The following is a 13,654-nucleotide window of genomic DNA, read 5'->3' on the forward strand; positions in this document are numbered from 1 at the left end:
AACAGTTTATCTATAGCAATAGAGGCTACATGTATTTCTCTCCAGCAACATCACTACTTTCTTTTATCCATAAATGACTAATGATAAGTTTTTTTCAATTTCTCACCTTTTTTCTTTTCAAAGGTACATGCTGAGTCAACATAATAAATCAGTATAGGCACTATAGCAGGGAGCCTTGAAATCAGATAGACCTGGCTCAATAAGGGTCAACTACTTATAGTTATAACATGTTTCTTAACATGTCTCTAATGCAGCTTTCTCATTTGTAAAATTGGAATAATACTAATAGCTACCTCATTTTCTTAGAGTCAAGAATAAAGTTATGGGAATGGTAACATGACAATGATGATGATGATATTAAAGGATAAAAATCACAAAACCGCAAGACTTAGGATATCCAAGTGTTTATTGAGGTCAGATAAACATGTTATAGCTCTATAATTATTGTCATAAATATCAATATTAGCCTTATACTCAAGTAGCAATATCAAATAATGTTTCTATAAATAAATCCGTATTAATAAAATGATATAAATAAAATGCAGTCTTATAATAATAATAAATACATTTATAAATATAAAGTACTGATTATGGAAACATGAAGTTATTTAGGGTTTTTTTCCCCTAAAGGAATGGAAAGTAATCTTTTTTATGGAAAAAGACAATTGTTTAAAAAATAAATTGTTTTCTGTGTATAGAACACCAGTTACAATAAAATGTTATCAATAAATATCTATGCTTAGAAAGTCTACCTTCTGGTCTTATAAACAAAAGTGGCACTGGTTTCCTTTGTAACTAAAGCAGGGGTTCATTTGGAATCCACCCATCATGATGGAGTTTGGCTTCCCATCTTCCTTTTGGTTAAAAAAAAAAATTGCTTTTGGGCATCTAATTGTTATTTCTAGCAGGGAAAGGGGGTTAGTTATTCATTTTTCAGCTTTGCTCTGGTCAAATGCAGGCATTTCTCAGAGACATAAACAGCAAATCCAGTTCTCCAATTGCTTTGATCTCTCCACTCTCTCCAAGCTGTGAAAATAAGAATGCAAAAGTATTTGAGCATTTATGCCATGTTTTCTAAAGTGAACAAATTAGAAATTGCAAGATTAGGTTGATGGAGACAGAAACCGAATTTTAAGCATTTGTAAAACATTCATAGTAATATCCCTTTAGTATTGTATGATTTGCCAAAGAGCTTAAAATGATGGCTCTCTGGACTGAGAGGCCACCAGCAGGCATCAATTTCAGATGCACCTCACACTAATGAAGCTGTTTAAAAGCTGGGCAGAGACTTGACCACCCCTTCTTAACCAGAGCAAGCAGACTGAAGTGAGGCTGGGATCTGGGGGATCCCGAGTGCCACCCGTTATGCCTTGGCCTGTTTTGCAGCTCCAAAACTATCTATGACAGATTATTTATAAGGAGCTTGTCCAAACCGCAGCCCACGGGCCGCACATGGCCCAGGACAGCTTTGAATGCACCCTAACAGAAATTCATAAACTTTCTTAAAACATTATGGGATTTATGCATGGACTTTTTTAGCTCATCAGCTATTGTTAGTGTTAGTGGATTTTATGTGTGTCCCAAGACAATTCTTTCAAGGTGGCCCAGGGAAGCCAAATGATTGGACACTCCTGATTTAAAACATCTCAGCTCAAATGACTTTGAACCATGTATTCACCAATACATTAAGGCTTTTTCTGTTTCCACCTTTTTGACAAATAGTAAAAGAAAAGTTTTCACTTTTGTGGGAAAAATGCCAAATAAGTCTTTTCAACTTGCTTTAGTTAATAGAAAACCAGATACAGGTCCTAACATTCATTCTTTCTCCCTCCAAGTCAAATGCAGATGAAGATCCCAAACTTAATCGAAGAGGAGACCCAAATTCAAGTGAAAAGCATTCCCTACTGAAATTCCTCTAATCTATCATATTTGCATTATTTCAAGAAAAACCTTGTCACCATTGTCCTCTATATAATACATGGTTCTTTCTTTTCCTGCTTTCTTTCGTGCTTTCACCTTTCTTTTGACATAAAGCCAAAAAGATATTCTTTTCTATCTCAAAGACTCCAAGACTATAAAGAATTTTAAAGTTTATCGTCCCCTACTGTCTGTCATGCATTTTACTACCAGCCTGCGTTCTGCTTTTACCGCCAGCGAGAGGGAATTAATGCCTCCCAAGACCACCCTATTTCAGACAGCTCTGGCAGTTTCTCCTCCTGTTGATCTTTCTCTGAACAACCTTCCTCTCCCTCCTGTGCTTTCTGAAGCTACCAGCAAAAAAGCATAATCACTCTTCCACATGGCAACCCATTGCAAATATTAAATTGATTCTTTCAAAATGGATTAAAGGCCTTGAAAATCACACAGATCACCATGAGATTTTCCTCTCTCACACTTCACTTTTCTAAAGACAACAAGCAAGCTGAAATCAGTAATTTTTTAAGCAAGACGTGTAAAGCACGCCTTGTCTGTGGCATGCTAACATTCAGCCCTCCATGTCTAGATGATAGTTCTATAACAAGAGAACTGGGCTTCACAATTTAAAACTACAAAGCCTTCAATTATCAAAGGAAGAAACAGTCACATTCATTAAATGATGCTCAGGAAGAAATGCTTTTTTAAAAAGTCAAGAGGGAAAAGGGGGGAATTAAGGTTAAGCTTGTTACTGAAAATTCCATCGACTGGAGCCTTCATGTTTCTGAGTATTTAGCTGTACCTGCTTGCAAGAGCATCACTTTCACTGCTCCTAATCATTCCTCTGGTTTTGGGGTGAGTCACTATTGTTAGTCTAAGCCTTCCATTGTTGTTCTTTTCACCAAATAGGCCACATGATGGTATCATTCACTATAGAAATGTACACCAGCCCACCATGGATAAATGCTCCCTAGGGATTTGTTGAGGGAGTGAAGGAAGAAACTAGAATGGAAGGTCTTGATGGGAGAGAGGAAGAAAAAAAGGCTTACCAATTCAGACTTCCATTTAACTATAATAAATCTCTTACTGATATTTTTACTGTATTTGAACCTGTATAAAAGAGATCAGGGGTTGTCTGCTCTTGCTTTTAAACTAAAATCAATAGCTGATAGATATTATGAAAATTAAAAATAAGTATTTATTACTCCAGAAATTAGCCCTGTATGCAAGTCCAGCTCTTTTCTTGTTGTTCTGAGTTTATTCTTCCAAGTTTCAAAGCAATGCATTAATGCCTTCAAAAATGACTTCAAATAAATTTGCCCGTAGGCATTTTTCTGTTTTTAAACAAGTGCTTCTTCAGATTACATGAGTCAATAGGAATCTGAAATTTCCCTAAGAATTAATGATACCAAAACTAATCTGTATCACCACCGGGAAAAGTGCTGGCTTGGGATTCAGGAGACCTGCATTCTAGCCCTATCTCTGCCACTGGCCATCCCCAGAACATGAGTTTATGTGACTAGACAAGCTAAGGTCCCAATGAGTTCTAGAATTCTACAATTTGCAAAATTTGGAAACTGACATCTAGATATATAGATATATCTACATACACAGATACCAAAGTAATCACCCTGGTGGTAGGAGAATCAAGTGAAAAATCACAAAGTGGTGGGAAGAAAGAAAGAAAAGAAAAACAGCATTTGTCTCTCCTATTGCATGACTCAGCATTGACAGTTATCAGTCCTACCTTTTTCACTGTGTCCTTCAGCTTTTGCACATTGCTCTGGATATGCAGGTCATCACCTTCAATATGCTATAAAACAAAAACAAGAATAACTGTCTTAATGTCGTGCTGAAACTTTATGAACCTCCACACCCATGGAGGTACGGTTCAATTCACCTGGAATTAAAGCTCTTAGTAATTTTGCCCACAATGACCTAGATTTCAACAGTGACCTAGATTTCCTGAGCTCTTGAATTCCCTTGGACACCAGAATCCAGTCACTTCCCTTACAAGAGACCTCTCTTCATCTTTGGGAAATCCTACTGAGGTTTGCATTTGTGGAAAGAGCGGAGTGGTTTATGCAAATTCTGTAAGGAATAAAACCTCAATCGTACCTCCAGAAAATTGCATGCTTAGAACAAGAAATGTACATAAAACATCTCATGTGAAAATTAAGCCCTCTTCAGTAAGTCCTAGGGCCTTTTACTCGGCCCACTCCACTCAAACTTTTTTTCATAGTTTCAAATGTTCAGCGGCATCAAGTTCACACGCCTCCGATTTTGTGGCTTCCCATGACATCAACAGGGCAACAGTCTGCTGACCCACCACCGACATTAAGCCTTCCCATTTCCCACTTTCTCTTCTACTTTCTTTCCATGCCATCCCCTCCCCTCAACAACTTAGACCCAATGGATCCATTTCCACATCTAGATGTTTTTCCGAACACCTTTCTCATCTTACACAACCTGAGTTGCCCTTTTTCTGGCGACAAACCAATGCGGCTTCTATACACTTAAGCTCCAGACCCCATTCACCACTATAAACTCAAGATGTGACTCAATCAAAGCAAAAACAAACACTCTACGATCCCAAATGACTCCTGATAATACTGCTGCCAAGACACTTCTTCCTGCTAGCTTAGGGGTAGGGGGAAGGAGAGAGAGTTGGGGTAAGGGGGTCTCTGTGGAAGAAGGAGGGAAGGAGGGGTAGGTGGGCATAGGCTGAGAGCTGAACTTACACATGTGCTTAGCCTGTTGCTGAGCCTGGCCAGGAAGGGCACCACCTCCTGCATATAAGGCTGGAACCTATCAGATTGAGGGAACAGCACTTCTTCAAGGGTGAAGTTCAGCACCTGCTTCATCAGATAGCAGCGCTCACTCATCTGCAGGTGGAAGGGAAACAGCAAGGGTCATAAGGGATAAGACCTAAACCACCATCACCACCACTCCAAGTACCCATGGATGGCACAAGGCCCTGTTCATCACAACTGTAGCTTACACTGACTCCGCGGAACAGTTTCTCCCCAATGAGACGAACGTCTGTGTTGTTATCAGCCAAGCTAGCCTGGAAGAGAAGAAAAGACTAAGTGTCTGGACATTGAGCAAATAGAAAAAAAAATCTATACATAGACATGTGCCCCATCCCCTCTCCCCAGAGCAACCCCATAAAGACTAAAAGCAGAATTCAGATGCGTGCATGAGTTTAGAACAACGCACAGAGGCATAAAGGAAAAAAAAATCATCAGATGGGTTACTGAATGGCCGCTCTTTGGGAAAAATTCATCATATGTATCATAAAGGCCAAAATGGAAGGAAGAAGTTCAAGTAAAAAAAAAAAAAAGCCTGATTCCCAAAGAGTCTCTGAAAAAACAGAAAATGTATCTACTCTCAGGGATAAACAGTGGGTTCCTAAAGCTCTTAGAGATGCTCTGAAGAAAGTTTAAGAATTATTTGGGTTCCAATTAGATCCAACGAGAAAGAGCAGGATTGAGATGCATACCTCCTTAGCCAGCATGAAGGTGCGGTTGGTGATATAGGGCTGCTGGAAGTTGGACTTGTCAAGCCTACAGTGGGAGCTGATGGGCGCAGCTGCTCCTCCCTGTACCAAGAGGGCCAAGAGAAGGAGGCAGCTGGTGGCCAAAGTCCCCATAAGGAAAGAGCTCACAGATTTCTGCAGGGCGGCCATTGCAGACAACTCTAACTCGAGCAACTGGTGACTCGGGAAGGAGAACCTGGTCGAAGACAACGTGAAGGAACAAAATTAGTCAAGAAGTATTTCATCAAACTAACCAATTGTACCAAGTTTGCCGAAACGCTTACCTGTTCTGAAGATTCAGCTTGTGAAGGGGAAGGTAGAAGCTGCTGCTTTTATAGCCCCCAGGATACTGACTTTTTTTAATTGTGAAAAATATGACATCAGCAATTATCTAATTTCCAGTACTGTCTTCTGAGAACGACCTAACCACCGCAGGAGCCCACAAAACACCACCTCTATCCTTCCCACCTTGAGATGCAAGTGTTTCCCTAAAACGTCACTATTAGAGCCCAGAGGGTATTTTACAGACAAATCCCAGAAATTTTCTAGACCCTACATATTTTTCAAAGAAAACAATTGTTTTGTCTTAGCAGAGTTCAGATTTAGTATAAAATGTTTTGATCTCCTATAGTGGCTGAGTAAGCATTTTGGTCACGGACTCATTTTCCTACCAGCTTTATAGATTCTTATCTCATTGGAGGTGATCAGAAAAAAAGGACCCATGTCCTATATCCTCTGCTTTAAAGTAAATGGTAATGACAGCTAACACATCATTCCATTATTAAAATAATTTTATATCATTTTTAAACATGCTGAATTCTAAACCAGACTTATGTTTCAAAAATAACCGTCTTGGCTAATCTAATTATTGTTTTCTTCCCTTTCTGGGACTATTTTTAAGTGATCATAACAATTAAGGCAGAAGCAAATATATCTTAAAATTGTATTAATTGAATTATAATCAATATCAACTTAGATTTGTAAATACTAATGCTGAACAATCTGATCACCATTTTTCTTAACATGTAAACTTTTTTTAAAATAAAAGAATACCATGGATATAGTTCATCTTAAAATTTTACCTAATTCTAAACTTCACACAAGTCTCAACATAATATTTCCAAATAATCTTATAAATATTATATATGTGTGTTATATATATTATATATGTGTGTATACTATATATATACATATATATGCAACATTATATATATACATATATACACACACATACATGGATGTCTGAAGACGGGAATATAGGAATATAGAGGTTCCACGTTACGTTTAAATTATTTAAAAATACACCTAAAACTAGACTGGAAATTCTCCCACAGAGCAAGAGAAGGAAGCAAGTGCAACTATCAAAATGCAAATACCTATTGCTGAGGGAAGCAATGTGAATTGTGCAAATTTGTATAATCAGATTTTTCTCCTCACAACTAGTTAAGATCAGGAGTGTTGAAGAACTGGGAGAAGGGATGTAAATAATTGTAAAACCTAGACCACTTTTTGAGATGGCACAGACCTAAGCAGGGTGCCACTGTGAAGGGTCGGAACCGCATGAGGACACTAAGCATTTGTGAAGGTGGCCAGAGGAGAAAGAAACAAAAAGGAAGATTAGTGAGAGGAAATAACACCACATGATCACACTTGCATGTGGAATCTAAAACACTTGAACTCATAGAAAGAAAGAGTAGAATGGTGGTTGCCAGGGGCTGGGTGGGCAAGGGGCAGCGAGTTGGGGAGATGTTACCCAAACGATACAACATTTCAGTTAAAGAAGAGGAATAAGTTGAAGAGCTCTATTGTCCATCATGGTGACAATAGTTAAGAACAATATATCATATGCTTAAAAATCACAAAGAGCATAGATTGTAAATGTTCTCATTACAAAAAAAAATTCCAGGTATGTGAGGTAATGCATATATGTTAATTCGCTCAATTGAGCCATTCCACAATGTATGCATATATCAAAACGTATATGAAATCAACCTAAGAATCCACAGATGGATGAATGGATAAAGAAAATGTGGTATATATACACAATGGAATACTATTCAGCCATAAAAGAAATGAAATCCTGTCATTTGCAATAACATGAATGAACCTGAAGGACATCATGTTAAGTGAAATAAATCAGATGCAGAAAAACAAATACTGCATGATCTCACTAATATGTGGAGTCTAAAAAATAATAATAATAATAATAAAGTTGATATAGAAGCAGAGAATATAACAGTGGTTACCAGAGACTGGGGGAGTAAGTGGGGAAAGGAGGATGGGGAGAGGTTGGTCAACGGGTACAACGATACAATTAGGAGGAATAATTTAGGTGTTCTATTACACAGTAGAATGACTATATTTAACAGGAAAATACTGTATTTTACAAAATAGCTAGAAGAGAGGCTTTTGAAGATTCTCACCACAAAGTAATAATAAATGCATGAGGTGATGGATACTAACCTAATTGTATCATTATACAGCATACACTTATATCAAAACATCAAATTATACTCCATAAATATGTACAATTACAATGCATCAATTTAAAAAATAAGTAATTTTTAAAACATCATATTGTGTAACATGAATACTGTATATATAATTTTTATTTGTCAAAAATAAGATAATTTTTTTCTGAATTGAAAAAAAAAGGTGTGTTCCAAATGGTTCCCTGGGGTTGACCATGAGCCCAAGAAAAGATGATGAAACTCTTCCTTATTCAATTTCCTATTATTTATGGCCATTTTTGCCCAGAACTCCGTATAATTCTATTAGCACTAGATTTAAGCTATTCATCGATTAAATAGGCTTTTGTTGGTTTGCCTGAGAAACTGACCAGCATACATAATTTTGTTTCTATGGGAAAATAAGTTTTGACATCGTTGAATTACATGCTTTATAGGGAAGAGTCTCTGCCTCTTTCTTCTTTGTAACTCCAACACTTAGAACAGTGCTACACACATAGGAAGGACTCAATAAAAGCATATTGACTGCCTTTACGGTATTTCTAAAGTTGGTGTTTGACCCAGTCCTGCTTACCAGCTTATTGTTCCTGAATAGAAAATAAATCACTGTGAAACAGAAAGAGAATGCCAGAAAATTGCAAAGCCGTCTTTAAGAGCAGCAGTGTGTCTCTTATTCCATTGTATGCCCCGATGGACCAAGCATCAATAAGATAGTGTTAATAGAGCCTAGATCTTAAGTTTCAATGAGTTTAACTAAAACTCACTAAAGGGAAAATCTGCTTCGGTGCTGTATGGGGGTTTCTGAACAGTCATACTAGGAGTCTCAGAAATATTTGCTATTAGAAGAGATTGTGAGGCTGGGCGCGGTGGCTCACGCCTGTAATCCCAGCATTCTGGGAGGCTGAGGTGGGCAGATCACCTGAGGTCAGGAGTTTGAGACTAGTGTGGCCAATATGGTGAAACCCTGTCTACTAAAAATACAAAAATTAGCCAGGTGTCGTGGTGCACCTGTAGTCCCAGCTACTCGGGAGGCTGAGGTGGGAGAATCGCTTGAACCCAGGAGGCTGAGGTGGGCAGATCACCTGAGGTCAGGAGTTTGAGACTAGTCTGGCCAACATGGTGAAACCCTGTCTACTAAAAATACAAAAATTAGCCAGGTGTCATGGTGCACCTGTAGTCCCAGCTACTCGGGAGGCTGAGGTGGGAGAATCGCTTGAATCCGGGAGGCTGAGGTTGCAGTGAGACAAGATCGCCCCACTGTGCTATAGTCTGGGTGACAGATCAAGATTCTGTCTCAAAAAAAAAAAAAAATTAGAAGAGATTGTGGATATAACAAAAAGGTGCTCTTGTGAAAACAGCAACCAGAGACACATGTATGCTAAATACTTTCAGATTATAATGAGCCTTTTCTGCAGTTGTTTCCTTGTGAATTTTCAAGTCTCTCCCAAAGCCACTGCAGATGAAGAGCAACCCCAGTGCCCACCTCCCAGGTCCCAGACAGACCATACCCATGGTTGATTTGGAATATGTAACAATTTACCTGATCTAATGCCAAGAAGGACTAATCAGAATCCTCAACCAGAAGTAGGCTTTGGCTGTCTCATTCACTATACTGTGCCCAGCACCTAGAACAGTGCCTGGCATATAGCAGCAAAATAAATATTCATTGACCACATACGTAAAATAGTTTCCCAACTCACTGACTGATGCTAGAAAATCCATGACTGGAAATGCGTTCTTTAAGACACAAATCTCCCTAGAAGAAAGAAAACTTTTGGTATCACAGGTAAAAAGATTTGTCCTCATCATACTCCTCAGTCCAGTGCACATGATCATTGTTCCATACAAGTTTCTGCGTGTGTGTGTGTGTGCACACGTGCGTGGGTGTGATCCTACCCTCATTATTCTCCTTCCCTCCCCACTAAACACCTACCACCATCTCTACCATTGCCATACACCATGGCTCTAATGTTTCATGGGTATTTCTGAATATCGATGCATCCCTGTGCAAAAAGAAGTGTTGTTTAGTGTGTGTAGGTATTTTTGTTTTACGGGAATGGCTCTCTTTCTTACCTTTTTACTGAGTGTGATGTCTTACCATCTGTCCATGTTTCTGTGTGTAGCATCTGCTTGTAATGTGACATTCTAGAGTGTGTACCAACCACATTTTACTTATTCATTCTCTAACAGTGGGCACCTGAACCGCCTCCAGTTGCCCAGACCACAGACATTGTAGCTCTAAACACCCTTATCCAAGTCATTTTTATGGTATTTTTTGAGAGTATTTTGGACATAATTTTTGAAGTATGTCCACTAGGTAATAAGGATAAGTTTATTAGCACTTACTAAATATTGCCAGATTGCTCTCCAGAAAGACAGTGTTAATCTACTCTCACACCAGCAAATAAAGCTTCCTCTGTTTCCTTAAATCCCCCTCCACACTTCGTATATCCAGCTTTAACTTGGCCAGGCTTTGGAGGTTTAAAATGGTATCTATCTTGTTACTGTTTTAATTTGCATTTTTCTTCATACACTTGTAGCCACTCGGGTTTCCACCTTTTATACATTGGTTACTTACATTAGTCACCCATTTTTCTAGCGGGCTTTGCTCTTTTTCTGTTGTTGATTTGTAAGAGTTCCCTGTATATTTTTGGTTATAGCCATAACAAACTCTCCTCCTTTTGTTTTTTTTTGTTTGTTTGTGTGTGTTTTTTTGTTTTGTTTTGTTTTGTTTTGTTTTTTGAGACGGAGTCTCGCTCTGTCACCCAGGCTGGAGTGCAGCGGTGCAATCTCGGCTCACTGCAACCTCCACCTCCTGGGTTCAAGCAACTCTCCCACCTCAACCTCCCAAGTAGCTAGGATTACAGGCACCTGCCACCAAGCCTTGCTAATTTTTAGTAGAGATGGGGTTTCCTCATAATGGCCAGGCTGGTCTCAAACTCCTGACCTCAAGAGATCCACCCACCTTGGCCTCCCAAAGTGCTGGATTACAGGCATGAGCCACCACACCTGGCCTCCTCCCAATTTTTTATCTGTCAATTCACTTTGTTTATTTGGCCTTTGTTGAACAGCAAAACTTAATTTGGATGTAATCTAAGACATTATTTATAATTATATGATTTGTACTTTTCAAGGTTTGTTTGAAAAGCCTCTCTCCATCCCAGGGTCACAAAGACATTCTTCTATCTCGTCTGCTATTTATTCTATGGCTTAACCTTTCACAATCGGGTCTTTAATGCATTTTTGTGTATGATGAAAGGTAAGAAATCCAATTTTATTCTTCTCCACATAGTGGGCCAGTTTTCCCAACATAGTCTACTAAAAAATGTCTTTTATCATATGTGAATTTCCCATACATAGAAATACTATATCTGAGTCCTCTTTTTGTTCCATTGGTTTATTTATTTTTCTTTTTGTTCTTAAGCCAGTTTCATATCATTATATTACTGAAGAGTGTCTTAATAACTGAACAGGAAATTTTATGTTCTTTGCTCTACTTTTTCAGGACTGACTTAGCTATTCGTGGACTTTTCATATGTATTTTATATAAAGCTTATGATAAACTTGTCAAGTTCCTGGAAAAATATGGCAGAAATTTTTACTAGGTTTTTATTTAATGTAAAGACCAGTTTAAGGAGAATTAACATCTTTATAATGTGAACTCATTACATCCAAGAGCATCGACCATGTCTCTGCCAAAGACCTTCTTTTATACCCTTTTGATAGTCTTTCAAAATTTTTTCCACTGAGGTCTTGCGTATGAGATTTAATTCCTACTTACTTTATGGGAGAAGTAAGATGTGAAGCTGTTATTAGTCACATTTACCTTGGTGTGAATAAGTACCCAGCTGGCTTGGAGAAAGGGACTGTTCAATTACTCATCTCCTGAGAACACGAAGAGCAAGTGATTCACAGCCAGCGAGGAGAAGAGGTTAGAGGTACAGCAAAGAACAAAAGCTAGAGACTGGGGTTTTCAAACATAAACTGCATTTACTTCCCACTTCTGCTCTAAGGTAACCCTGGTGGTACCCAGAGTAACTTCCTACCAGTCCCACCTCACCTGCCACAATCTGCCCACAAAGACACTTGTCAACCATAGCCACCTTTCCCTTCTTCCTGGGGACTGAGTCTTCTCAGTCAGTGTTATATCTCATCTTGAAGAGAAGATTCTATCCACAGGAATGTGTCACAATGTAAACGAGCATGTTTTTCTCCCTACTAATGCTAACTACTGAAATCAACTTAAAAGATAGAAGAAAGCAACATTTGTGGAAATTCTTCACTACTCTAGTGCAAACAGAATTTGATATTAGCTTCCTAACATCTGCCCTCTACTATCATAGATTTTTTGAAGGCCACAGGTACATCCCAGTCTCTCTTTTCATTTATTGTTTTGATGAGTAAATAGGTGTAAAGAGTCATAACCCACACTTGCTTCTGCCACCAGAGATTCAAAACACAATTAATTTACTAATATCAGTGAATATTTTATCCCAGTTCTCTAATCAGTTTTAGAGTTATTAACATTTTCACAATCGTTTTGCAGAGGCTACATATTATTTTAAAACATAACTTTTAAAAATTCATATTCAAAACTCTGTGATTCTTGGTGTTGTCTTACCAGATCCTCTCAGCCTTTGACGGGAACATTGTGGGCCAAGTAAACTAAACATTTTCTACACCCTCACGACCCTGTTAAACTTTTAAAAATATGAATCACAGGGTATATATTTGTTCAGTCTTAGTAGATAATGCAGGACTGTTTTCTAAAATGGTTTTTCCAATTTATACTCTTTAGAGTAGCATATGAGAGTTTCATTTTTTATAAATGCTTGCCAACAATTGGTATTGTCTGTCCAAACACAGTTCCAAAGCCTAGGTGATTTGGTTTTAAAATATCACAAATGTCAATCCTGAGAAAATGCCCCTTTTTCCTTTTCTTTGTCACTGTTCTAATTCAGCGGTTGCATGTGTACTATAAATAGGGTAAATTATCCCAAATTTGGGTTAGTTGGACAAGATGTCACTCTGAATTAGGGCAGATCTGAAAGGTGGCCTGTTGCAAAAGAGATGCAGTCTTGTTATTTCTTTCATATTCTTACAACCAAATAAATGAAGATAATAATATTTCAACCTGTTTAACAAATATCTGTTTTGTTGCTGTTGGAATATTTTGCCAAATAAGGCATCTTGGCTCCACATTTCTTACTTTTAAAAAAATACAAAAATAGTCAGCATTAATTATATTGTAGTAACCTCAGGATTAATCTGAAATGGACTTGCTTTTGAAAGAAAAGATTAAATGTACGTAAATACTGATTAGAGAATTAGAATTTAAACTGTATTCATATTAGCTAGTTAACACGCCTTTAGAGAAAGTAAAAGTACTCGAATGAGTTGGCAGGGGCAAGCAATTAAATATAAGAACCAAATAGAAATAGTGCGTAGACTATTTGACAGGCTGGAAAAGGAAAGAGTTACAATAAACAATACAGTCATAGACAAGTGGAATCATCCATTAAAAGGCACAGTTTGTGAATGCATGAGAATGAGAGGAAATATCTGGGCGAGGTCTGCCTAGGAAATGGAGCAGAGACAAAAAGCTACACACAAGGTGCTGCACGAGAGAAAGGGGGCAATGTGCTTTATTCCTTCATTTTCTCATTCATTCATTCACTGTAACATCAGCTCCACAAAAGCAGAGTTTGTATACCCGGAACAGTCCTTGGCACAT

At 38.1% G+C, this 13,654-nt stretch overlaps 1 protein-coding gene across 1 annotated transcript; it reads right to left on the minus strand.

Annotated features, from left to right (window-relative positions):
- Positions 1 to 388: 388 nt before the first annotated feature.
- Positions 389 to 5,758, minus strand: IL22 (interleukin 22). Its single transcript, XM_055238238.1, has 6 exons — positions 5,737 to 5,758; positions 5,417 to 5,648; positions 4,916 to 4,981; positions 4,656 to 4,799; positions 3,662 to 3,727; positions 389 to 1,026 (listed from the first exon to the last, which is right to left on the minus strand). Exons 2-6 carry the CDS (start codon positions 5,600 to 5,602, stop codon positions 949 to 951), a joined length of 540 nt encoding a protein of 179 aa, XP_055094213.1. The 5' UTR covers positions 5,603 to 5,648; positions 5,737 to 5,758; the 3' UTR covers positions 389 to 948.
- Positions 5,759 to 13,654: the final 7,896 nt, after the last annotated feature.

Source organism: Symphalangus syndactylus, chromosome 13, assembly GCF_028878055.3.
Source record: "Symphalangus syndactylus isolate Jambi chromosome 13, NHGRI_mSymSyn1-v2.1_pri, whole genome shotgun sequence".
NCBI lineage: Eukaryota > Metazoa > Chordata > Mammalia > Primates > Hylobatidae > Symphalangus > Symphalangus syndactylus.

Excerpts from the sequence above, each read along its gene's own strand:
- IL22 (XM_055238238.1), bottom strand. The coding sequence starts at position 5,602 with ATGGCCGCCCTGCAGAAATCTGTGAGCTCTTTCCTTATGGGGACTTTG. Across the intron at positions 4,982-5,416 it reads CCTTCATGCTGGCTAAGGAG|GCTAGCTTGGCTGATAACAA; the intron begins GTATGCATCTCA and ends CTTCTCTTCCAG. Across the intron at positions 1,027-3,661 it reads TGAAGGACACAGTGAAAAAG|CTTGGAGAGAGTGGAGAGAT; the intron begins GTAGGACTGATA and ends TTATTTTCACAG.